Genomic DNA, 24,251 nt, shown 5'->3' with positions numbered 1-24,251 from the left:
GTTTGGGCCCCAGCAGGAGCATCGTTGAAAGATACTGTGTTCTGCAGGTTCCCTGAAGGCAGGTTCATTCTTTAGAACCAGTGTTGCCTTTACTGGCCTGTTTTTCCCTCCGAGGTAGGAGGCAGGCCATGCCCTCCCATCTGCCTCCCTATCCTGTAGCTCTCCCCCCAAGAATTCTCTCACCTTCCTTTTGTGATTTCCTTAAGTGCTTTTAATGGCTGCTTGACACTGGAAAGATATTCCCAGCAGGCACTCAATTTGTAATTGCCGCTTGTTGCTTTGTATGAACTTGTGGCTGACCTCTGGGAAAGCAGTGGGAACCCGAGGAGGGAGCCAGGCTCCACTCCAGCAAAGCAGGGCGATGGGCCCTGAGCAGCTGGCAAGCACCAGGAGGAACAGCTCTCTGCACTTCCCTCACACCTTTGCCACCTCGGTCCTGTGTGTCTGGAAGTGTAATCGGTAGAGGATCGTGGTGTGTGTAAACTCCCACATTCTTAGCACCAACCAAAAAATAAGACCAAAACACAGACTATGAACACAGGCTTCTAGAAGTACGTTTCAGCAGTGTGTGTGTACGACCACTGTGAGGAAGGGTGCAGTGTCCTTAGGATCTTCCCTGCATACTCCAGAGCCAACCAGCAATTATTCCAAGGCCTGTACCTGAGGGCCTGGAGGCCCTCCCACTTTTTTTTTTTTTTTTAACCTTCTAAATATGACTGTCTTCACCAAGGGGAAGGTGATTGAGGTACAAGAAACGGAGGCAAAATGCAAATCCGTTATATCTTCATTTCACAAATAGACACCCAGCTGCTCAGCAGGGTTGTAAGTGTTCAGTCATAAGACATGCCCTCGAGCAACAGCTCGCTGGCTAGAGGAGGAAGAGCCAAGTGTCATCCAGGGTTAATGCCCCCATAGGAGACACATGTAGTAGCCAGTGACAAGCGCCTGGGAAATGGGTTCCACGATGAGTGCTTCGTGCCGAGACCTGTGCGACCCACTCCCTTGTGCCTTACGGGCTGGGCCCTAAACCACACAGCCGGGACTTCATAAAGACGCTTCAGCGCCCACCACTGTTGACAGCGTCCCTCCGATCTCTCTGTCCTGCTCACCCTGCACTCCAACCCTCGCCTGCCCGGACCTTCCCACGTTGGGACTTGGTGACCAATCGTCCTGTTCAGGATGTGGCGCACTGCTTGAAGCTGCCCCTCTGCCCCCGCCCCAGCTCAGACTCCTGCCTTGCCTCCGTGGTGGTCCTTCCGGTGGGTTTTCCTTTTGGGGCTGCTTCTAGCTCAGCTGGTCTCCCCAGCCCCCCGAGTCTGCATTTGTGCCGCCCCCCCAGGAGCAGGATCCCCGGGCTCCCCTGGCCCTACAAGCAGCCTCAGGCGGGGCAAGTGAGGGGGAATGCTGAAGTCCCTGGAGGCGCGGAGGGTCAGCCCCACCTTCATGGAAGACTGAGGACCAGGTCTGAAGGCTGCTTCTGATTTGGGGAGGGCCGGGAAAGGGGGGTGCACCTCCAGGCTGGAGCAGGAGAGGCCCTTGTCGTGACTTGTTAACAGCTGGGAAAGCCGTCAGTGCGAAGGAGGAGTTTAGAACTGGAGCTGCCACAGAGATTTAAGGATTATCTGTGGATTTCAATGCCATTACTGTTCTTTACTGGAGGGGAGGGGAGAGGAGGAGGGGGAGTTGGAATGAAAGAGAAAATAAAGCCTCTAGTACAGAGTTCCGTCAGATTCATGGGGCCCTACACTCCTCCCCCAGACGGTGTTTACATTCCCATGGTCGGCCTGATTGGAGAGTCTGGTGTAACCCCTAGCAGGAGTGCCCTCTCCAGCCACGTTGCTGTGACCATTCATTCCAGTTAAGATGAGGAAGAGCCAAGTGGTGATCATCATCTTTGCTTTCAGGGCATAGACCGGTAGGCCCCGCCTTGGTTACCAGGCACTTAGAGTTCATCTCACCCCGTTTCCAAAGCCCAGTCTCTAGGGGCAGGATGAGGCCTGTGATTAGCCACCAGAGTCCTTCGTCCAACCAGGGCTCTGAACACTGTCAGAAATCCGACTTCCATCGTAAGAGCCACGACAAAATGGTAATTATGTGAGGTAAAGGATGTGTCACCCTTATTGTGGCAGACATTCTAAAATATATACGTGTGCCAAATTATGACAGCACATACCTTAAACTTGCACAGTGTTACGTGTCAGTTATATCTCAGTAAAGCTGGGGGAGAATCAGACTCGAGAGATTGGAGAAGCAATTTGAGAAGGGAGAGAGCCTTCTCTCCAGCTGAGCATTGAGCAAGCAGTTCCATAGGCTTTGCTGAAACTCCCATCTACAGAATTGTTCGTCTTTTTTTTAAACTTCTTTTTTTTTTCTTTCTTGTGTATATTTCAGTCAAGGGCCCTAAAAATAGTTTTTAGAGAGGAGTGACTTTATTGTCTGACAGCAAATGTTTTTTAATTTAAAAACAACCCCTTAAAGAATTATCTCATCTTTTCCCCAAAGTGGTTAGCTGGAATGTTTATTTTGTTGTCATTCCCTCCCTCCACCCCTCGTAGGGGCTGAGTGAAGCCTGCAGTGGAATGTTTTAAATAGAGAGAGGGTGAGTGGGTGGGGAAAGCAAAAGATCTCTACACTTCGTGTTAATTTCTCACGTTGGCGTAGAAGAGCCATCTGATATGTGTACTATCCCGTGTAAGATGTGATTGTGATTGGGACTCGGAAGTGAGAGCCGGAGCCATCATCCAATCCAGGAAGGAGGAAGGGAATCGAAGAAGGCAGAGTGAAAGTCTGATATGTCAGCTGCTATCTTATGTACCATTTCCTTTTGTTTGTTTGTTTTTTATTTTATTTATTTATTCATGAGAGACACACAGAGAGGCAGAGACACAGGCAGAGAAAGAAGCAGGCTCCCCGAAGGGAGCCCAGTGTGGGACTCGATCCCAGGACCCCGGGTTCATGCCCTGAGCTGAAGACAGATGCTCAACCTCTGGACCACCCAGGTGCCCCACACACCATTTCCTAAGAGAGGCAGTCACTAGTGAGCACTAACCATGCGCCGTATGCTTTTACATTCAAAAAGAACCTGGATGTCATCGACCCTGTTTTACAAGTGAGGGAACTGAGGCCCAGTAGAGTAAGTTTTACCCAGGGGGACCCAGTTAATAAGTGGAAGGACTGGATCCAAACCTTGGTTTCCCTGTGTCCTTCCTGCTCCTCTCTGCCTGCAAGCCAGCGGGGAAAGTCTGACAGCAGAGAGCCATCTAGATTGTGGACAAACGCCCCTTAATTCTGCAGCTTTGGAGGCTGGACTGTCCTTACTCAACACTCGGGGACATTCTCCTGATGCCCTTCCGGGTGTTTGGATTATCTTGCTCTGGTTGGGCCCTGAGATTGGGCCGGTGGAGAGCAGTTGCTTTTCAGGTATCATGAATAAATGTTATGACATCTGATTTACGTTGAGAAGTGAACCATAATCAAGTTCTCCTGCAGATGGGTGGGACAGGTCTGAAGTTGGGGGGTGATGTCATTTGATTGTCACAGCAGAGCTGACTTCAGAAAAAAACAGGAGAAAGGCAGGATGTGTCTTTAATGATCTTTATCTGCTTCCTTCAGCACCCTGTGCTTTTGCCCTAATCCCGGCCCTTTAAAGATTATCATTTCCCTTTCCTCGAGAAACATAACCATCTCCCTTGTCCCATCAGCTTCTAAGTGACAGCTGGCTCACCCAGAAACTCATCTTTGTTCAAATAGTAGAGGGTGGTCGCAGGAGCTACTCTTGTCCTCTAATATCTACTGATGTTTTCACCTTCCTGGGGCCAGGAGGGCAGTACCTCAGACCAGGGGAACACCTTTGATATGATCGTGAGGTTTAGTGGCTTATGGGGAGATCTGTTGACCATGACAAAGCCCCTAGCTGCCTTTTACATGATGTCACGTTAGGTATCTGTTGCTTCTCCCTGTGCGGAGGGCAGCCCTTGATCCTGAGCAGTGGGCTTTGTTCAGTCTTGAGATTGGGTGATGACCTGTGAGGGCGGAGACCTGCAGCGTTCCTTCCTCCTTTCTCCCTGGGTTTTGGCTCACCTGTTTGGTGTGTTCATGTGTCTTGGGTCATCGTCTTCCCTTCGGGCCAGGCTAGTGCTGTCTCTCATCTGACAGAATGATGTGGAACCCAGGGCGAGCCTCTGGTAAGACTGGCTGAATGTAAATCGGGTGTGATATTCATCTCCTCAGCTGTCTGGGGCGGATTCCCACAGTCCGGGCCTGTTGGCTCTATCATGAGCTTTTGGAACAGTGGGGTGGCCGTAGCTCTCTTACCTTCACCATTTCCTGGGGGGACTCATAGCAGGAGTGTTTCTGCAAGGGCAAGGACAGGACAGGAATAAGCAGGGAACCAGCCCTCTGTCTGAATGGTTCCCTTTTACAGCCGTCTTCCTCATAGTTACCCTCATCTGACAGAGATGCCTGAGTTATTAATTAGGCACAAGAAACCTGCCTGTAGTTTGCTGTCCCTCTAGCTCCCAGCCCTCTCACTGTCCCTGGCATAGGCCTTAGACTCTTGGACAAGTAAATCTGGTTTTGGCAACAAAGGAGTCCTTGGCTCTGCTTGGGAGTGTCTGACTCCAGACCCCAGCATCCCACGTCGGCACCTGGGATACTCTTCCCGGCTAAGCGTCAGACTTGCACTGATGATACATAATCACGTTTGAGCAGCCTGATGCCTGCCTGGTCCCCATGCAGGCTTTATATTGAGTTACCGCTGAGTGTTTGGTTCCTCTTTCTTCTTTGAAATACCTGTTTGTGTTGCTTTGGGGAGTGTCACCCAGAACCCAGGCTGAATATTTTAAGCATGGCCCTGGTTCACGTTTTGGAGTGCTGGCAGTGTGACGGAGGCCAAATGCAGTCCCGACACCCTTCTCATCTCCTGCTCTTTCCCATCCACATGCCTCCCATCTTCTTAGAAGACACTTTAAGTGTGACCCACGAAGAGGAAGATCTCTTTCTCCCAGGGTACCCTCTCACACTTTGTTTCCAGTCACTGTGAATGTCTCACGGCTCCCTGAACATGCTGAACTGGCACACATCTTCAGGACTTTGTTCAGGCTGTTCGCCCCACCTGGCATGCCCTCCTTCTGCCCCATAGGCTTCTTGGAAAATTCCAGTCCATCTGTCTACATTGAGTGGCAGTCTTTGCTGACTCTGCAGGTGGAATTTACCATCTCTTCCTCCTCTCATAGCGCATCGGCTGCGTTCTTCACCAGCCCGAGAGATCCAGCTGGGTCCCTTCGGCACTCCCCTCACTGGCATGTAGTAGGGGCTCAGCCATCACAGGTGAAATAGAAGCAGTTGGCTTTGGGATGGGAGCAATCTAAATACTGTTGAATTTGGTTGAGTGCAGGAGGTGCATCCTGGTATTTCTCCTGCCTCAGTTGCCCTCCAACACACATGCGCCCATCGTTTTCTGTCCCAGCATCCTGCCTTACCTTCTCCACAGTACTTTTCCTCTATCTTAAATGATAGCTGTCTCCTTTGCTGGAAATGAAGCTTCATGAGAATAGGGATCCTGTCAGTCTTGCTCACTACTATGATGCCAGCACCCAGTACAGCACCTCATATGCTCTGGGTGCTCAGTAAGCATTTGTTCACTCAGTAAGCATTTGTTCATGAATGAATGAATGAATGAGTGATACCGCATGTCACAGCCAAGCAGTTTGAAGCTTACAGAGGTCCAGTAGCTTTGCCAAAGTCACCCAGCTCAGAAGGGCCTGGATGGGAATCCTGGTTTTACTCCAGCGTGAGCGGTCTTAACACATTATACTGCCTCCTTTAGGTGTTTTCCAAGGAGACAGATCTTAGTGCTCCTAGGAGAAAAGTGCTTTTCTATTGGTCATAGTTACCGCCTTGAAGGCCAGCCTTCCCCACCTTGCACTTTACCTGCTAAATCCTTTCTCCTAGGCCAGTGCAGGTTGTGTGAGATCTGTGTGTCAGCCACCAAAATGCCTAAGTGCCAGGCATATTACTAAACACTGGACGTAAAATGGTGCTGAATGCCTAAACCCTGGGAGGCTTGCAAGGACAAAGCAGGGACCTGTTAGACCACCTTCATCGCCGATTCTCTGTGGGCAGACAAGGAGGCATCATCCAAACTGAACTCAAATTTTATCTTCTGGGGAAGAGGAGCAAAAACCAGCTGAAGCCTTGAAAGAGTTTCTTTGCATCCTAATTAAGAGTGAGAAGTGGGTTCCTCTCACCTCAGGACAGACAAGACTGAAACTTGAAACCAGTATCTGACCCAGAGACATTCTCTCCCAAATCCACAGGATGGCGTCTTGGTGGCAGGCCCTTTTGCATCACTGTTTGCCAGAGCGCACAAGAACCAAAGTGGGAATCTGAGGCAAACAGCTAACTGGCAGCCAGGTTGCAACAGGAATGTCACAGGCAGATCACAGTTGTAAACACGGAAAACATCTAGCTATCTAGCTATACCTTTTTTTTTTTTTTTTTTTTTTTTTTTAAGACTATTGGCATGCCCTATAGCAGGGAAGAAGTTTTCTGCTAATTGGTGTCCAAACTGGAATTTGAGTCTGCCAAGGCCTTGGACAGATCTTTAGTGATCAAGCAGAGGTTTCCACCTATGCCACCAGCAGTGAGGAAGGCAGCCCAGCTGACTGGACAAACGCCCTCCTGCCCTGCCTTCACCATCACCGAGTCCCCCCGCCCCGGGGGGAGAACACGGGCCAGGCCTCAGGTCTAGTTCCAGCTCCACCAAGCTGTGGGGCGTGGGGATGCCTCTTCATTTCTGTGCTCCTCATGTTTTTTTCATCTGTAAAATGGAGTGTTCATTCTGTTAGGTTTATTATTATGAAAACCAAATGTGAAAATGTTGGTGAAGTGAGGAGTTCAGAGCTTAGCAAATAACGATAGTACCCATTTAGTGAGTCCTTTTGTGGCTCACTGTCTTCATTTATACATGTGGAAAACTTAACTTAAAAAGGCATCCCCCCCAAGGTCGTATGCTAATGTGTACTGGACCGAGGTCTTGAAGCCACGTCTCTGATTCTTACTTGGGCACTTGTCCCACTGTCACTACCACCACCACAGCCAAGCCTGCTCTCCCACTTGCACACCCATGCCTCAGCCGGTGTTTCTGCTGAGGGAGGGAGGGAAACAATGAACTAGCACCCCTTCATCTTGGCCTGGGTTTCTCTGTCCCTCCACAGACCATTAGGGGGAAGGGTGGATGGTTAAAGTCTTAGAACCCAAGCCTGCCTTGAGCACAGCTCACAGCTGGATTGTGGAGGGCTGGAAGTTGCCAAATGTGCAGCTGTTTTGTAAGGAAGCCAGATGAGAACATTTCCTCCAGCAGATGAATTGGTTCTTGAGATTTCCTTGCCGGGGAAGGGCTAGACCTGAGCTTGCTTCTGCTTTGCCCTCAGTGACATAGCATTGCCTGGACACACCCAGCCTTTACCAACAGGGCTTAGTCATTTGTAAGAGTAATCCTGTTTGTGATAAGCATTTTCATCCATACCTGGTCCCTCTCCCCTCCCTACGCCATGTGGTCACATGTGCCTGGTGATTGCAGTCACTGTTAGAAAAGAAAATAGAGCCTGAGCTCGCCTCTAGAAATAAGCTGTCCATGAGATGCCTGGGCAGTATCTCTAAGACCAGCAAGCTTCCCACAGCCTGGGAACAGTGTCTAGAACAATAATACTATAAGCAGTTGTTTTGATAATTCACTTGGTCATTCAGTCAAAAAATATTTGGTGAGGGTTCACTGGTGCCAGGTACGTTATCTGGTACTAGTGATATAGCAGGGGACAAAATACTTAAGGACCCTTAGCATCTCAGAATAACTTTAGATAGTGACAAGTGCTGTGAAGACAGTACAACAGTGTGACCCCATGGTGCAGGGGTGGGGTGGCTGCTTAAGACTGCTTGGTCAGGGGAGGCCTCTCAGAAGGTGACATTGAGGCTGTGACCTGAATGTTAAGGAGCCAGTCATTCCAAGCCATGAGGGGAAGAGCTTCTGGAACAGAACAGCAAATGCCAAAGCCTTAATGCAGGGACAAGCTCTGCTTATCTGAGGAGCAGAAAGAAAGCCAGCGAGACCGGCAGGTGGCCCAAAATAGGTTAGAGAGGTAGGCAAAGGCCAAATCATGTAGGGATTTGCGGGCCATGGGCTTTTTTCTAAGGCTATAAGAAACCATTAAAGGATTTTTAAATGGGACAGTGACGTAATCTGTTGCACATTGAAGAAGTATTACTCTGAATGCAGCTTGCAAACGGAACAGTGAAGTAAAGGTAGAAGTAGGGAGACCAGTCAGAAGGCGGTGGCAGTCATTCAAGCACGAGATGGTGGTGCCCGTGGAGAAGCAGAGGGGACAGGCACAAGACAGAAATCGCTGCTGGACCTGATGGGACAGGGGGACGGTGCTTCTGATGCTTTGAGCATAATCATTGCTACACATAACGCACTCAAGCGATAGCAGTTTACTGCCATTATTAACAAGTGGCATTTTCCCAAACACCAGGGGAGAACAGGCTCAGGAAGGAATCTTGAGCCCATTCAAATGACACATGGTGCCTACAGCCCATGTGCGACATCAAAGTCAGCTCTTCTCTTTTATTAATGAGTGGCGTTCTTTGAGAAAATGGGGCTCAAGGTTGGACAGTCTGCTCAGGAACCAGAGATGTTGACTTGTGGTTAATCTCACTGCCATCAACTCACTGTATGAGTCTTAGCCTCTTGATTCCTTCATCTATGACTATGCAATGTATCAAGCACTGTCTGTGTGCCAGATACCATGCCATGCTCTTTTATATACATATATGTGCCAGGCACCCTATCTATGCTCATCCCCACATAATCTTTCCTGCATCTCTTCCAGGAAAGCAGTAAATTGTCCTCCATTTCCAGGTAGGAACACAGAGCTCACAGTCCCACAGCTAGTAAATGGCAAAGCTGTGACTCAAGCCCTAGGTGCTTCTAACTCTTAAATCCACGTTTATAACCCTCTGCGGTATAAGATAGGCACAGTAGGTCTTAAGAGTTGGTTTGTTTCTAGTTTCCAACTTCCGGACATCAATTCAAGGTCACTGTGGAACTCAAAACTACTGAGAACTAATCTAGAATACTAAAAAAAAAAAAAAAAAAAAAAAAAGCCTACTATTCAGAGATTAGAGATTAGTGTCAAGTGTGTATTTATTTATTGATCCTTTCTCCCTCTCCCTTTGGTAACCTGTAAGATAACAGCAGCTGAGGCAACAGGAAATTTGAAGTCCAGCATTTTATTAAATCTTATGTTTAAGATTTTTGTGGAAGGAAACTGCTTGAGAGAGATTGGATTTCCATTATTCACTTGCCAAGAAGAAATGAGAAAACTGGGTGGTGGGAGGGGGTGGATTTCCTGAAGGTGTAGGGAAGGTAAGCTGGTAAGCTATTTTCTGCTTCTAGTTCCTCTACCCCCTGGAGTTGCTGGGCTCTAATAGGGGTTTAGGAAAGGTTCCTTCCAGCCCTCACCACAGGAGGTTGTGGGTTATATGAAATCCAGCTGAGCTGGGGAAAGGAAGGGAGGCTGAGGAAGGCCCACAGAAAGAGAAATGCCCCATGACCTTTTCCTCTTGAAGTTCAGTGGGAACCCGAGTAATAACATGGAAATTATTTCAGAGAGGAGACACACAGACACCCCCCAACCCCAACTCCAACCCTAACCCAAGATACTTTGCACTTGCCCAACATCGGGGAGGGTGTAGGGGAAAGGGGGCATTCTCATACCTGTATGAACAAAGATTATAAATCAGTATGAGGTGATTTCTCAAGGGTAATTTAACAAGAATATATCAAATACCTTTAAAAGTATATCTCTTTTGCTTTTTGGAGAAATACCTGATTCTAGAACTGGGGAAGGAAATACACACAATGAGCCTGGAGCATTTTGTATTGCCAGAAAGTAAGGAAGTGCTCCAAACAAACCTGCACACAGACCCCACGCTGATGAAGGTATGTCTGGGGCCATAGGACCTGATGAAAAGAACTCCTAGAGGCCTACGCTGAACAATTGGAGCAACAATAAGCGGAGTAGTATTGGGTTATGACCCAAAGCATAAAAATAAACACCCATGAGTCCATACTGCTGTAAGTAAACTGTTGAATAAATAAAGGAGAAGAGACAAATCTCCTGTTTGGAAGAACTTACAATAATGTATGCAAATATCTACATTCCGCGACGGGGAGAGCGACTCCTCACTCTGGTTTACTCTTGGTGACCTCCTTCCAAAACATGCAGTATGGGAAGCAGGGGAAAGAGTAACTTTGCAGTGAGAAAGGTTAACGAGCGCAGCTGGGCTGGGCGACTGAGCTCAGCATCCACAGTGCTGTCACACCGACAGCGCGAACCCTGGCTCTGATGTGATGACAGCGGCACGGTCCCTCTGCGGTGCCTTCCCGAAAGGCCCGTAAGCAGGGCTTCATCAGGACGGAAACATCAGACACATACCAACCAAGGGACACTCTACAACGCCCCTACCCAGTACTCCTCAGAACTGTCAGAGTAATCAAAAATAAGGAATCCGAGAAACTGTCACAGCCAAGAAGAGACCAAGATGACTAAATGTAATGTGGTTCTTGGGTGAAATCTGAAATGGCAGGAGAGCATCAAGGGAAAACCGAGGAAATCTGAATAAAATCATGCTAGCATACCAAGACCGGCGCGTTGTAAGAGATGTACTTTACTAATGTAAGACATTAATAGTAGAGGAGACTACATGCTGGAACCCCCGCATGTAATTCTTCTGTAAATCTAAAGTTACTATAAATAAGTTCATGACCTAGGTGTTTCCCTTTCTCCTCCCTTTGGAAATAATTAAGGATGAACCTAAAGATTTATCCACATGGAATGTGTCACAGAGGTGGGGGTAATAAAAGGTAGAAATAATTGAAATGTCCAGTAGTAGGAATGGTAAGTCCATACAATGCAGTCATGAATCCCAATCTTAGAGAAATATATTTCTTGGTAAGGAAGGGTTTTTATGAGTGCCAGCTGAGTGGAAAAAGCAGATTCTGAAAGTGCCCATGAAGTATATATTTTTATATATGCATAAAGGGGTACAGATAAATATATTGCAATGTGCTCGTGGTAATTATCACTGATGCATACATAATGCTATGGATTTTTCTTTTCATGGAAGCAGTACTTGCTTGTTACAGAAAATACAAATCAGCAAAAAATAAAATATTACTTTCTGAGTTAAAAAAAAAAAAGCTGGAAATGATTCCATTATAAACCCAGCAGCAGCAACAGGAGCCTCAATCACAAAGAAGGGAGTTCTGAGAGCAGATGGGACGTTGGCAGCCTGGGAAGCCTGCGTGTTTCTTCTGTTCAAGTGTCTCCCCCTAGAAGTGCGCTGCCTGAACAGACCGTCTGGTGCCCTTCTGTCTGCCACAGGAACAGGCCACCTTCCGCTTAGCCCCTGTGGGGTGCAGGAAGGGTGTCCACCTGTAAAGACAGTAAACAGGTTGCAGGGTGTGCGGAGATCAAGCTTGGCAGTGCGGTCCCACTGTGGACCTGAGGCCCTGCTAGAGCCCCAGGCCTCTCTCAGAGGCACCTACGTCGGCCCGTAAGGCAGACACACCTGGACTGCTGAGAGACAGACCCAGTGTCTCTTGCCTTCTCCTTCTGTAGTAATCCTGCCATTACCTAGCGTTGTTTCATCTTAAAAAGAATCTGCACGTACCTTCCATCTCTGTTGTTCCAACAACCACCCTTGGAGGTAGGTATTACTATCCCATTTTTCAGGTGAAGAAACTGAGCCTCAGAGGACTTAATGGCTGTCACTTACCGTGTGGGTAACCGGAGGTCAAAAGATACAGGTGCCTGTCATACCTCTGAACCAAGTCTGGTTTCCGCTCAGGGTTCTGGAGTGTGCATAATCTAGATCTTCCATTTAGCCGCCATGTCCCCTGAGGAAGTTGTGCACCTTCGCTTGGCCTCACTTTTCTCATCTGTAGGATGCAGATAATAATACCCATCCGCAAGCTCCTGGCAGGGGTTAGTGAGATGGTGTGTATAAATTGCTTAGCACAGTGCACAGAACATGAAGTCAGCCCTGTGTGAACACTGCTTATTCCTGAAGAGAAGGTTCATGGGATAAAGTAGAATGCGACCTAGAGAGAAGGGTCCTTCTCCCTGTCTGTCCTGTGATCTGAGAAGGAAGATGCGGCCAGGCTGGATCTACCCACGACTTTATAAGACCCACGATGAACTGAGGAGTCGTGAGTCTTTTGCTCCCGACAGGCTTTCGTTCTTGGCTCTGTACTAGGCCCAGATCAAGCAGTGTTACTCATCAAGCTGGTGTTCGGGCCCCGCCAGAGGAAGAGGTGCAGGAACCTGGAGCATGTAGGCCAGCCTTCAGACTGAGTTGGAGAGGAATCAGGAGAGGGACCCACAACAGAAGCACATGAGAACCAGTTAATTAGCTTGGCACACATCCAAGTCAGAAAGCAGCTTGGCTTTTGTCTGGTTTGGAATTTTCCTAAATTCTACTTACAATGCAACATATCCTGATTTCCCAGAATCAGACCGCAGAGCCAGGACTAAAACTTTGAAGTCCTCTCATGATTTTCTCCATTAACCCAGGACAACCCGAGGACATCTCACCTTATTTCATATTTAGCCCTCACTTAGTTCCATAGGCGGCAGCTACAAATGTAAGTTGTGACTCCTTATGGCGCAGTGACCCCCTCAGCGGCAGGCGGGGCTGATGGGGCAGGTGACATGGGGCCCAGGAAGTGGCAGCTCTGCGCCGTCTGGTGAGAAGTGTGTCTGGATCAGGGTGTGCGGGCCATCCCCGAGGGGACCGACCGCACACCTCCTGGGCCTGGGCGGCACAGCCTCGGATTGTGGCTGGATGCTGCCCATGAGCTCCTTGACCATCCCCGTGTGGCTTCGTTCTTGGAGGGTGCTAGATCTCTCTTTGCGAACCTAACCCTCCTCCCTTGTTGAAACCTCTTCATTTCTCTCTCCCCCCGAGTTGAATAATCCTTTTACAGCAAAAATGAATTAATAAATAGCCAGAGTTTCAGCAGATAGGAGTGATGCCAAATCAAATTAAGTTGTATTATATTCTCAGAAAAAGAAACTATTAAACTTGCGAGGTCAGAGTGCCTTCCACCTCATTTATTAACGTCCTCTCCTAAGCTGCCATCCCTGGGGAAGACGTGGAAAGGCCGAGCTGCCTATCCGTGCGGACTAGCTGAAAGAGCGCCAGGCCAGGCAACACGCCTCCATCGCTGCCACTTCATCAGCAGGCGTTTGGGGGCCGGATGTGACGGGGGGGCTCCTCATCCAACAGCGTGCCAGCTGTGTGCCACATGTGGGACACAGTGCACCAGCTGTTTGCTGGCTGGGGCTCCCTCGTCCCATCCCCACCCTGCAGCATGCCCTGTCCCCTGCCCCCAGACACACCACCCTCCCCATCAGGATTGAGGAGCTCTCAGGTCCTCAGCTAAACGTCGTGTTCTTATACCCCCTAAAATTTAGAAAAAATTACAGGCCTCCTTGCACTCCTGAAATTATATATCGAGTTTAGATAGTTGAAAAGTGTGTGCTGTTACGTGGCATGAGCTTTACATATGTCTTTGGCAAAGCTTTGGCACTACCTATTAAATTTACAGGCAAGATTCACCGCATAATCTAATTGGCAAAGGCTTTTATGGCCAAATCAGCCTTGTTTTCTGTCAGACCCAAGTCTGATTTCATTTTTTCAGCTCAAATCAACTTACTAGTACATACGTCATGACGACCATCTGACTCCTGAATGTGAATTCTTAGGTCTGGGGACAGAGGGGAGCACACAACTGTGCCAAGAGTACATTGACAGGGCAAAATAAAGGATTATCTCCTTTACTGTTTCTTGCCCTGCTCTCATAGGACTCCTCTGAGAAGAAAGGCTGACTTTTAAGATTGTCCCATGGTCAGATTCAAGAGGGTGAGAGGTACGCATTTCTTTTCTGAAGTGCAGTAGTGTGATTGTAACAGTGGGAGTGGCTGCAGAGAGAACTTCTAGATCGCAAGGATGCTCTTGGAAGGGTCAGTTTTAAGGAGTATATGTGGCAGTGAAGGATCTGGACATGTATTTCCTTAAGATGACACATGCCCACCTACCCCCTGGAAAGTGACTGTGTGCCCCAGTGCACAACCACTGCTTTTAGATACGACAGCACTCAAACTCCATCAGTCTGAGGCCGGTTAACTAGGCTTCACTCCATATTTGTCCTCACCAGTGCTTGGCAGACACCTGGCAAGCAGAAGGGTCAGAGCCTTCGTACTCCGCTTTTCTTTCTATTCAGTACCTGTATTTCATTAGGTCTGGAGTTGTCGTTTAAAAACAAAACAAAACTGGGGAGCCTGGGTGGCTTAGGGGTTGAGCATCTGCCTCTGGCTCAGGTCATGATCCTGGGATCAAGTCCCACATCGGGCTCCCCGCGGGACTCAATCCTATGTCTCTGTCCATGTCTCTGCCTCTCTGTGTGTGTCTCTCATGAAAATAAATAAAATCTTTAAAAACAAAACAAAAAACTCCCCCAAGCAAGCAAAGAAGAGCACTGTTGCTCCCCAGAAACCAATGGGCATCTGGGGACAGGGACACATTTGCTCTGGAGGGTAGTGTTTCAGGTGCCAGGACCAGGAACATTGAAGAAAAGCCGGGAGGAGGAGGTGTTGACTCAGGGTAAGAGGGAATGTGGGCTGAAGAAGAGAACCCTCGTTTTTAACCATTTATACTGCATGAAGTACACAGAACTTCCCCAGTAAACCTGTCAGATAGAATTACCATGAGGAGACTGAGACGCAGAGCGGCTAAGTAAGTCACCCAAGGTCCCACAGCCCATTAGTGCCAGAGCAGAGATCTGAACCTAGTTCAGTCTTGGTGACATCAGCACCATTATATAATATTGCCTCTCTCACCAGTAAATACCTACTACAGAGTGGGCTGTCCTTCTTTCTTTCATTTTTTTTTAAAAGATTTTATTTATTTGAGAGAGGGAGAGAGAGAGAATGAGCAGTGGAGAGGGACAGAAGAAGAGAAACCGAGGCAGACTCCTTGCTGAGCAGAGCCTGATGTGGAGAAGCTTGATCCCAGGACCCTGAGATCATGACCTGAGCTGAAGGGGATGCCTAACCTACTGAGCCACCCAGGCGCCCCCTCATTTTTTTTTTATTTGTCTGGGGTTTTTTCTTAATGAAGTTTTTAGTTTTAATTCCAGCATAGTTACCATGAATGGGCTGCCTTTCTAACACCCTTAGTTTGTTTTCAAAACAGCAATAATGACCTCAACAACAACACAGACAGTAGAAGGAATTTCAATAACACCTGAGTACTGATCCAATTATAAATCTAAACGTGGCTGGTAGATGTTTCAGAGGAGGATGCTAAGTGGCTGAGGTAGAAGGCTGTGTTACTTCCCTTGGGCAAAATAAAGACTTTTATAGACTCTTTAAGATTAAAATCTTATGAACACAGACCAGCTTATACCCAAAGTGGAGAAGCATTCAGGAGATGCGATCACATACTAATTATATTGTGTAACAAGAAAGACCACACACAGGGTGAGCAAAGTTCTGTGCTATCTCTTCACTTAAGATGCCTTTTCTTCTTCATTATTGTGAAAAACAGTTTGTTAGTTAATTAAGAAAACGAATATACTGTATTTGAAGATGGTGTTGCGGAAAAAAATTCTGTCTCTTTCCCACTCCCTCCGCCCTCCCTCCTGGGCTGTAAGGTCTATGAGGGCAACTACTGTGTCCATCATTCATCGTGGTGCCTAACACATAGTAGACACTCAATAAATGTTTAGCAAATGAAACAATCCATGATATGCCAGCACCCCAAGGTCTCATGCTCTTAAACTATGAGATGAGCTATATCTTTCAGATTCAAGAACAAATCTCTTTGAGGGTGATGAGAAAAGGTTTTATCATCTGTCAGGGCTTCTGGCCTTTTCCTCAAGCCAGCTCTGTAAGTCTTGGATTAAAGACCTTGGCAACTAGGGAAGCACTTCATTTATCATCAGTTTTATTATACTCAGCTTGGGGGGAAAGTTTGTTGACCTTTTTGTGAATATGATGAAAATTATGGCCTTTCTCAAACAAAGGAACACACAGACAAACTTCTGTGTACAACTTTTTTTTTTTTTTTTTTGGCTCTGTGTACAACTTAAGTAAGTTCGTGAACCCTTTAAACTATGCATCTCAAGTTAAGAATGCTTAAAAAGTGAACCGCAGCTTAAGGAAAGGGCACAGTCATCCTGCTAGACCTCTCGTATTTGAAGGAAAATTGACAAGAGAACAATAAGAGCTTGCTTCGGATATAATACCAGGGGGGAGAATATGGCGCCAGTTCCAACTGTGCCTTGATTCTGGTGAGACACTTTCATAAAAGACCCTTTGTTCCCTTTGGGACAGATGCCACCAAACACTGCTTTTTTTAATGACAGTCCACTGTCCAGCCCTTCCCAGCATGCACCCTTCATCCTGTGATTGGACAACAGGCAGGAGAGGGGAATGGAAATAGGGCAGAGTTTTGGATCATGAAGGTTGCTGAGTTGGTTCTTTTGGCTCCCAGAGTCCACTGACATTCATTTCAGGCTCCGTGTCTTGGAATGTTTTCGCCCTTAGCAGAAGTACTACAAGCCTGTTGCCTAGGATATTTTCGCTGAGAGTCTCTCCCAAATGGATGCAAAAAAGCAGATTTTATAGAGACCTAGATAATCCCTCGTGAGAGAAAAAATGTCTAGGTCAGAGCTGGGAGCTGATGCACCCCAGGCCTTCCCTCCTCTCCAGCTCCTGTCTCTACTGGAGGAAGGAGATGTTTCCTCCCGTCCAAACGCTGCCACTTGATTACTTCAGACTTTATCCCACCAGAACTCATCCTTATGTTTTAAGGACACAGGCCTTACTGGTGACAGCATTTTCTGTCTCACTGAGGTCTCTGCCTCACCGTCTTCATCTGCAGAGTGGGGATCACACACCAGTCCCCACATCCCAGGATCATGGTGAGGAGTGCTCAGCTCAGTGTTCCTGGCACACGGTAGGCACTTGATCACGTTGGCGCTTACTGTGTTAAGGACCGAGGCCTCTAGACGTGGAGGAGGATAAACTAGGCAACTTCCGTACTTTTGTCCCTTCTCAGTGTGCTCGCTTCTGCCCCCTGTCCTTTCCTGGCCCTGCCTTTCCCCCATCCCAGTCCCTGGATCAACAGTGTTCTCTCCCAGGACCAAGCCAGGGAGGCTCTAACCTTGGGCGCCCAGGGTCCAAGCCATGCCTCTGGGACTCAGAGCTCACGTTTTGGCCACTGAAGTATCACTGATGTTTAGGACCCTCTGGGGGCAATAATGTCTGACTATTCATTTCAGCTCCCTCCTTCCCTCCCTTCCTATTGTTTTCATTTCTCCCTTTTTGAAAACAGCTATTTATCGAACACATGTCTGCTAGTAACACTACTACTTCTCTCCTAATCCTAGTGCTCCATAATGCTGGTGCTAATAAACAGTGTTGCTGTCCTTTGACACTCTAGTGGGAGGTGGAGGGGAGAGTAAATAGCAAATGATAGGTAGGCCGTGATAAAAAGACAATTAATGAAATAGAGAATAACCAGGGAATCCTACTTAGAATACCCTCTCTGAAGAGGTGACATTTGAATGCTGTGATTGTCCTGGGCAGGTATTGAAACCTTGGCTTGATTCCAAGTGAGAAGTGCTGTTGGGAGTGCCAAGTGGTAGCTTCTCCTGTTTTTCTCTCCTAACAGTAGAGGGTTTAAGGCTGAGGGGAAGTCAAACTCCTGATTTTTACAAGCTCATTATTTTGTCAAGCAAGCTTAAAAAAATATCATGACCCTCACCTTTACAGATATTCACTTACCGTGTACCAGGCATTGTGCATTTTACATGTATTCTCTGATTTAATTCTCCAAAAACCCAAGGAAGTAGATCTTATTATCAAAATTATCCCTGTAGTCAAATATAGAAACCAGAACTGAGAGAAGCAGAGTAACTTGTCCATGGTCAACGGCCCAACAGTGGTAGGGTCAGGACTGGGATCCGGGTAGGTCTGAGAAGAGAGCTTGCGTCTTCAGCCAGTAGACCCGGCTGCCCGCCTCTTGTGATGTCATAACTCACCTGGTTCTCCTTTCCTCTGCAGTGGTGCCAGTGAAGAAGAGGACACATGAAGGCTTGCCATCCCCCATGGAAACTCATCTCTTCCCCCTGTGTGTATGTGATAGCGTGTATGTAGCGGCTTCTGATTTCTGTGAAAGCTGCCCAGTGACAAACGTACTTCCACCGGAAGCATCCCCAGATTCACAGCAGGCACATATCTCTCCAAGGGATGACCAAGTTTATTGTTACTGACTGTGCTTTTCATTCTCTTGTCGTGGTAGGTAAGAAAACATGCCCCTATGATCAACCAGGAGCAGTTAATTAAGCGTCCTTCAGGTAGTCCCTCAATGGCTGCTTTGAACTTACTCAGGAAAGCCAGCCCCTGTAATACTGTATACTCAGCATCGTTTTATCTGGAAGGATCTGGAATAATCTTGAAGGGCAGTCAGAATTTTTTCCCCTACCTGCTAATAAAACCCCCCTTTATTTATAGTGAAGCATGAAGTAGTACAGGGCACAGTTAGGGCTTTGTAGATAGTCTCTGAAAGTCCAGTTACACATTTGTGAAAACGTGGCTCCATGAAATAAGATGGGAGGCGTGAAGGAGATGGGGTTGGAGAAAGAGTTAAAAGTTTGAAATACAGGGATATTTTTAGTACATGAGGTTATCCAGCACTTCAGATCCATAATTCAGTGCTGTGGAAATGAAAAAAAATGATTGAAGAGGTAGAAAGGAAATGACTTTAAAAAAAAAAAAAAACGGACCAAAGAGATCTGATTAAAAGTTGAAATCAGTATTTCTGAACTCAAATTGCCTGAGTTTCCCAAATAGTCACTAAAGGATATGACGGATCCTGAATTATCTGGGTGAATTCTTCTGGTTTTCTGGGTCTTGTCGCAACATGAAGGCTGGGATGTGTATTACCAAGTGGGAGTTTTCAGTGTAGATTCTTGTCACCCCCGCTCAGGCACCCTTGGCCTCATTTGGCTTAAATGCAGTGTTAGGGAGAGCACCCTGGCGTGCTGATTCAAGCCCGGCTCCCAGCAGGTGCGCCCTCCTTTCCCTCCAGCCGGAACCCTCTTCCCATGCGCCCTGCCACAGGCCTTCAGTCCGCCCCCCACCAGGCCCTCCCCCTGCAAGTACCGTGAGCAGAGACACACCACGGTGGGACTTCCAGCTTGTTCCCCTCCCAGGTCACATTTCCTTACAACCAAGTTTTCTACTCCCAAGTAAGCAGTGATTACCAGGGAATACAAACCTGCAAGTTAAAAAACCTATATTTTCTGAAACCTCAGTTTTACTTAAATGGTTTGGAGTCAGGGGATGATCTTATTTTTAGATAAAACAGCTCCATTATGAAATAGAATGTTCATACATACAGCTTAGATAAAATGGGACACTTCGCAGGGAATTCTTATTAGCAAGTGGGGTATGCACTCCCTCTCCTCTGCCTGTAGTGGTATTTTGGTGTTCACTCGCGAGAAGTACAGTTGCAACTGGATCCAAGCAGCTACTCAGGGCCTGGACTTCTAGTTGCCTGTGAAGCAGAACCGAAGGCGCCTGCCCTGGGAGAGACCCCTCTCTTCCTGCCTGCCTGCGACCTGTACACCTATCACAGAGCTCTCGGGCCAGCTGGTGTGTGTGCGTGTAGGATGGTTTTGAGGCAAAAAATAATACTGTAGGAATACTATTTATGTCATTGTTCGATCCTGTGCATGCTGTAAAATTATTTTTTGAGGCCAGGAGGCTACCAGGAGTATATGCTTCTGGTTTAAGATTATCCTAGTTCACTTAATATGGGATGTTGGGACTAAGAGCACTTCAGGCTGTTATTTAAAAAAAAAAAGTATTTTTTTTTCTCTCAAACTGGTGGCCAAATAATGGCTAAGACAGTTTTGGTGCTTTACCTGTCTGCCTGCCAAGACTGGAGAATTTGGCATATCGCTAAGTACAACCCCGAGGTGTATCCCACAGAACCACTCATAAAGAAGGACCAGTGGCCACTCGTATAAGAGTTTAAAAGCCAGAGGATGAAGACAACTTTAGGATCTGGTTGCTTGTGTTTGTCTTTCCCCAATAATTATTGCCTAATCTCCAAATAGCAGCCTTATCTTCGCAATGGACAGACCATTGGCTCCTCCCTACCAGATTGTACATTATTACTTGAAATCAGTATTTGGGAAACCCAGGCGTTTATGCAGTGGATATGAACAGAAATATAAAAATACATGCCAGCTTGTCTCCATATATTATCATATCTCTGTAATCCTCAAGGAAAGCACTTTTGCTTTTACTTAAGATTTCAGATCTGCTTTATGGGCTCCTGCTGTCTTCAGCACCTGATAAAACTTTAACCAGGGAAGCATTAAACAGAGCGCAGCAGCTTCTGCCCAGGCTCCGGAGCCCCCGCCAGCAGCATTTATCAGCGTACGAACTAGGGTGCTTCCTGCGATGGCACCAGCTTCCCCCAGAGCTGGAGCATGCTGCTCCGCCTGAAGCCCCAGCAGGGTGAGGCTAACCCCCTGCCAGGTCTGTAAAAGTTAGAGTGCCCAGGAGCGTGTGCTGACTGGCCACAGGCTCTGGGTTTGCCGAAATCCCCAGGGAGAAGTCATCAGGGGCAGCAGGTAATGAATGTCTCTGGAATGAATTGGGTCCTCACAGCAGTCCCTGGCTGCTTTCCAAATTTTGGTTCTCTGGAGGCTGAGAGTGGGTCTGTCCTTTGATTTGATGTCATCAAATCCAGAGCAATTCCAAGAAGTTCTTGGGCCTCTTCGCTCTGACAGCCCAGGAAGGGAAATGACCTGTATTGAGGACCAGCTGAGAGCTAGGCCTTGTACTCGGCCCCTGTTTGTCAGATGCTAGAACGACGTGGAGAAATAGAGCCCCTTGCCTTGAATTACACAGCAAGGAAACGCTGGAGTCAAATTTTGAACCCAGCTCTCCCTGACTTTGTGCCAGTCCATGATCTACAGTCCAGAGGGAGGAAAAGGCTTCAGGTTCCCCCACTGCAATCTGACCATCCCGCTTTGTGGATTCTTTTTCAAAATTACATTTCATGGCTACCATTTGGGCTCAGAAATGGTATCGAGGTAGCCTCACACTTCCACCTCAGCAGGTATCCGAAGCACACATTGCTAACTTGAGCCTGCCCCTAGGAGTTGGGGGAGCCTTTCCTTTCTGGTGCCATCCCCCATGAATAAAGTGTTTCTAGGCCTTCAAAGGTATAGAAGTTGGGATCCCTGGGTGGCGCAGCGGTTTGGCGCCTGCCTTTGGCCCAGGGCGCGATCCTGGAGACCCGGGATCGAATCCCACGTCGGGCTCCCGGTGCATGGAGCCTGCTTCTCCCTCTGCCTATGTCTCTGCCTCTCTCTCTCTCTGTATGACTATCATAAATAAATAATAAAAAAAAAAAAATTTAAAAAAAAAAAAAAAGGTATAGAAGTTCTCAGAGATAGTAAAAGGGGAGGGTGTTCTCCTCTCTTAAGTTTCTCTGAAAATGTCTGGTGCTGTACTCCTGTGGAAAAGGGAATCTTCGTATTTGAGCCCAGCCAGCGGTGTGCTCTGTGAGGCTCTTAGTTCAGAGTCCGGCGGATCTAGACCTCCCCATCGACAGCTGAGGTGTGTGTGTGCATGTGCACGGTACGCGTGCATGGACGTATACACACACGTGCAGTTGAAGAGCTAAGAGGAATCCAGAGCAGCCTCCTCGTGGTCTTGCACACCCCTGCAGAGGTTCCTGCCACCCCTGATCACAGGCGTCACCAGGTAGTGAGAGCTTAGATGCTTGCTCACGAGGTGCTTATGAGAGGAACAGCTCCTTGGCGAAGGTTGTCAGCTCGGAGAGCACTGACTCCCATGGTCCCAGGCCCTCGGCAGAGAGGGGGGGTCCCTCTGGAGGGGACGCTTTCTGCTCCAGGCCCAGTGCTCAGGACCACCAGCAGGAGCCCACAGTCCATTTGCACAGCCTGCAGCTCTGCTGCCCTGCTGCAGCACAGGCCAGGCCATCTCCCTCCCCCCGCCCCACCCCTGCTGCCTCCCTGGCAGCAGCCAGGCCCTGGGGCTCCTGCTCCTGTCCTGGCTCCTCCCCACTGTACCTCCTGGACCTCCTCCCAACTCTCCCCCCCAGATCTCCTCCCCCCCACCCCCCCCCCCGCCTCCTCCTCACCATACCCCCCCAGACCTCCTTTCTGACCGTCCCTCCCCAGGCCCCTTCCCCACCGTCCCCCCCAGATCTCTCCTCCCCACTGTCCCCCCCAGGCCTCCTCCCCACCTGCTTTGGCCCATCTGCCCCCACCCTGTCCCCAGCAAAGGGGAGCCAGGGCCTGCTCCCTCCTTAGCAAACCTCCCTGAAGTGCAGCGGCCCCACCTGCCAGCCCTGCCGCCGCCCACCCCACATTAACTATAATTTTGTAAGAAGAGTGACTTGTTGGTTTAATAAATCTCTAGTTACTGTAATAAAAAAAAAAAAAAAAAAGGGAGGGAGAGTTGGCGCTGCAGGCCTGCTCCAGGATGTCTAACGGTGTGGAAAACCGGAATGACCCGGGGAGTGTGCTCAGTCCCATCAGGCCTGAGAGCACAGCTGCGGAGTTGATGACTTGTGGTGCAAGGCATAGATGTCCTCTCTCCCCCCTGGAAAATACTCTCTTGCTGATACCTGAAGTTCTGTACTCACATGATGGCCACTCAGTACGTGCTTTGTAATAAGAAAACCACATGTTTACTGTGTGCCTAGCACATCTGGAATTTTCTGTTCAAAACAAATCTCATTATGGGTGAAGTCAGCCCAGCCTTAGAAAGAAAGCCCCTATGGTGGGAGTCGAGATCTCATTAGTACTGCCTAGACCCAGCAGTGTTCTGAAACCCCCACCCCAGCCAGAGCCCAGGGGACCTGCCTAGTAGAACAGTAGCATTTGAAACTGAGAACACACCAGAAACAGCAGGACCATTGCCAGAGCAAGAACATGAAAACAAATTAGGACATTGTGGGTATACCGGTGCAAAAACCATGCCACAGAGCCCACGGTGGGCTTGATAGGACCTTGAGGGGACAGTAGATTTATATTAATGGGAGTCAGACCTGACCCATCTTTGTACAGTGACAGGCCACACTGCATGGGTGGGGACAAGTGTCGAAGCCATTGTCTTCTGCCTGGTTTCCTGTGCACAGTCACATTCCCTCCTTAGTCACCTTCCCCTTTCACCCTTCACATTAAACAAGGGAACACTCGATCTTTCAAGGGAATTGCACATTTGAGTTAATGTTTCAGTATATCATTTTCATACTGTAAATTATTTTGTAAGAGAGATTTACCGCTATCCCAGGATGTTTGGACTCAGCACCCCTGTGCATTTGGAAATCAATAAACTATTACTGGAAATACCATTTGTCTCTGAGAGTTGTGCACAAAGGACCCTGCTAGGCGTAAATATTCATGATGATCTCCACTCTTAACTGTGGTAATGCTGGAGATGATGGTGCTTGGTTATGAGATACAGGACGCTCGTTTACTCCGGACTTCTCCGGAGCGGCGTAGGAGATCTCTGGGAAGGGGCACGCAAGCACACACACATAATGTCATCACTATTTGGAGAGATGTTTTCACCTCAAAAGTCAAGCAATCTGGGCCTAGGTTAAAGTTTCTGAGCAAAGTTAGATGACAGCCTAAAGAATACCTGATCCTGAATGATGTTTTGAGGGAACATGAAAGCTTTACCATTTGGATGGACCAGATTTTAGTTTTTCTCGTATTTTCTAGAAACAAAACCTCTTTGCAGAGCAAATTACAGGGAGGCCAGCAAAATCATCTTGGTGGAACCTTAGAGCTACTCATTTGCTATAACTGATACAGAGAGAGAATCAAGTTGTAAATGAAGCAGTTCCGGTCGGTTTGCCCTCCATGGACCAGTGTCTGCACGGAAGCCCGCGGTCCTCTACCCAGAGGCTGAGTGCAAACACCCAAGACAGTAGGTCTGTGTGACCCAGAGGGTGCAAGTCCTGCCTAAAGGTACTGAAATGCACTGCTTAAAGACCCGCCCTCCCCCGCCCTCCCCCAGCAGGTGTGTCTGGACGGGCTGCAGAAACCTGCTCTAAATTTCCTT

General features: G+C 48.1%; 1 protein-coding gene across 1 annotated transcript in view; it reads left to right on the top strand.

Annotated features, from left to right (window-relative positions):
* TRIM44 (tripartite motif containing 44) overlaps window positions 1-23,532 on the top strand; it is a 110,754-nt gene extending 87,222 nt beyond the window's left edge. The window contains exons 5-6 of the mRNA XM_041774073.1: window positions 18,195-21,373; window positions 21,586-23,532. Coding sequence (XP_041630007.1) covers window positions 18,195-18,222 — 28 coding nt within the window. The 3' untranslated portion in view covers window positions 18,223-21,373; window positions 21,586-23,532. The remainder of the gene's footprint in view (window positions 1-18,194; window positions 21,374-21,585) is intronic.
* The last annotated feature ends 719 nt before the right edge of the window (window positions 23,533-24,251 follow it).

This window comes from Vulpes lagopus, chromosome 11, assembly GCF_018345385.1.
Source record: "Vulpes lagopus strain Blue_001 chromosome 11, ASM1834538v1, whole genome shotgun sequence".
Taxonomy (NCBI): Eukaryota; Metazoa; Chordata; class Mammalia; order Carnivora; family Canidae; genus Vulpes; species Vulpes lagopus.
Note: the sequence above shows the minus strand (reverse complement) of the source record. Positions and strands in the feature narration are given on the sequence as shown.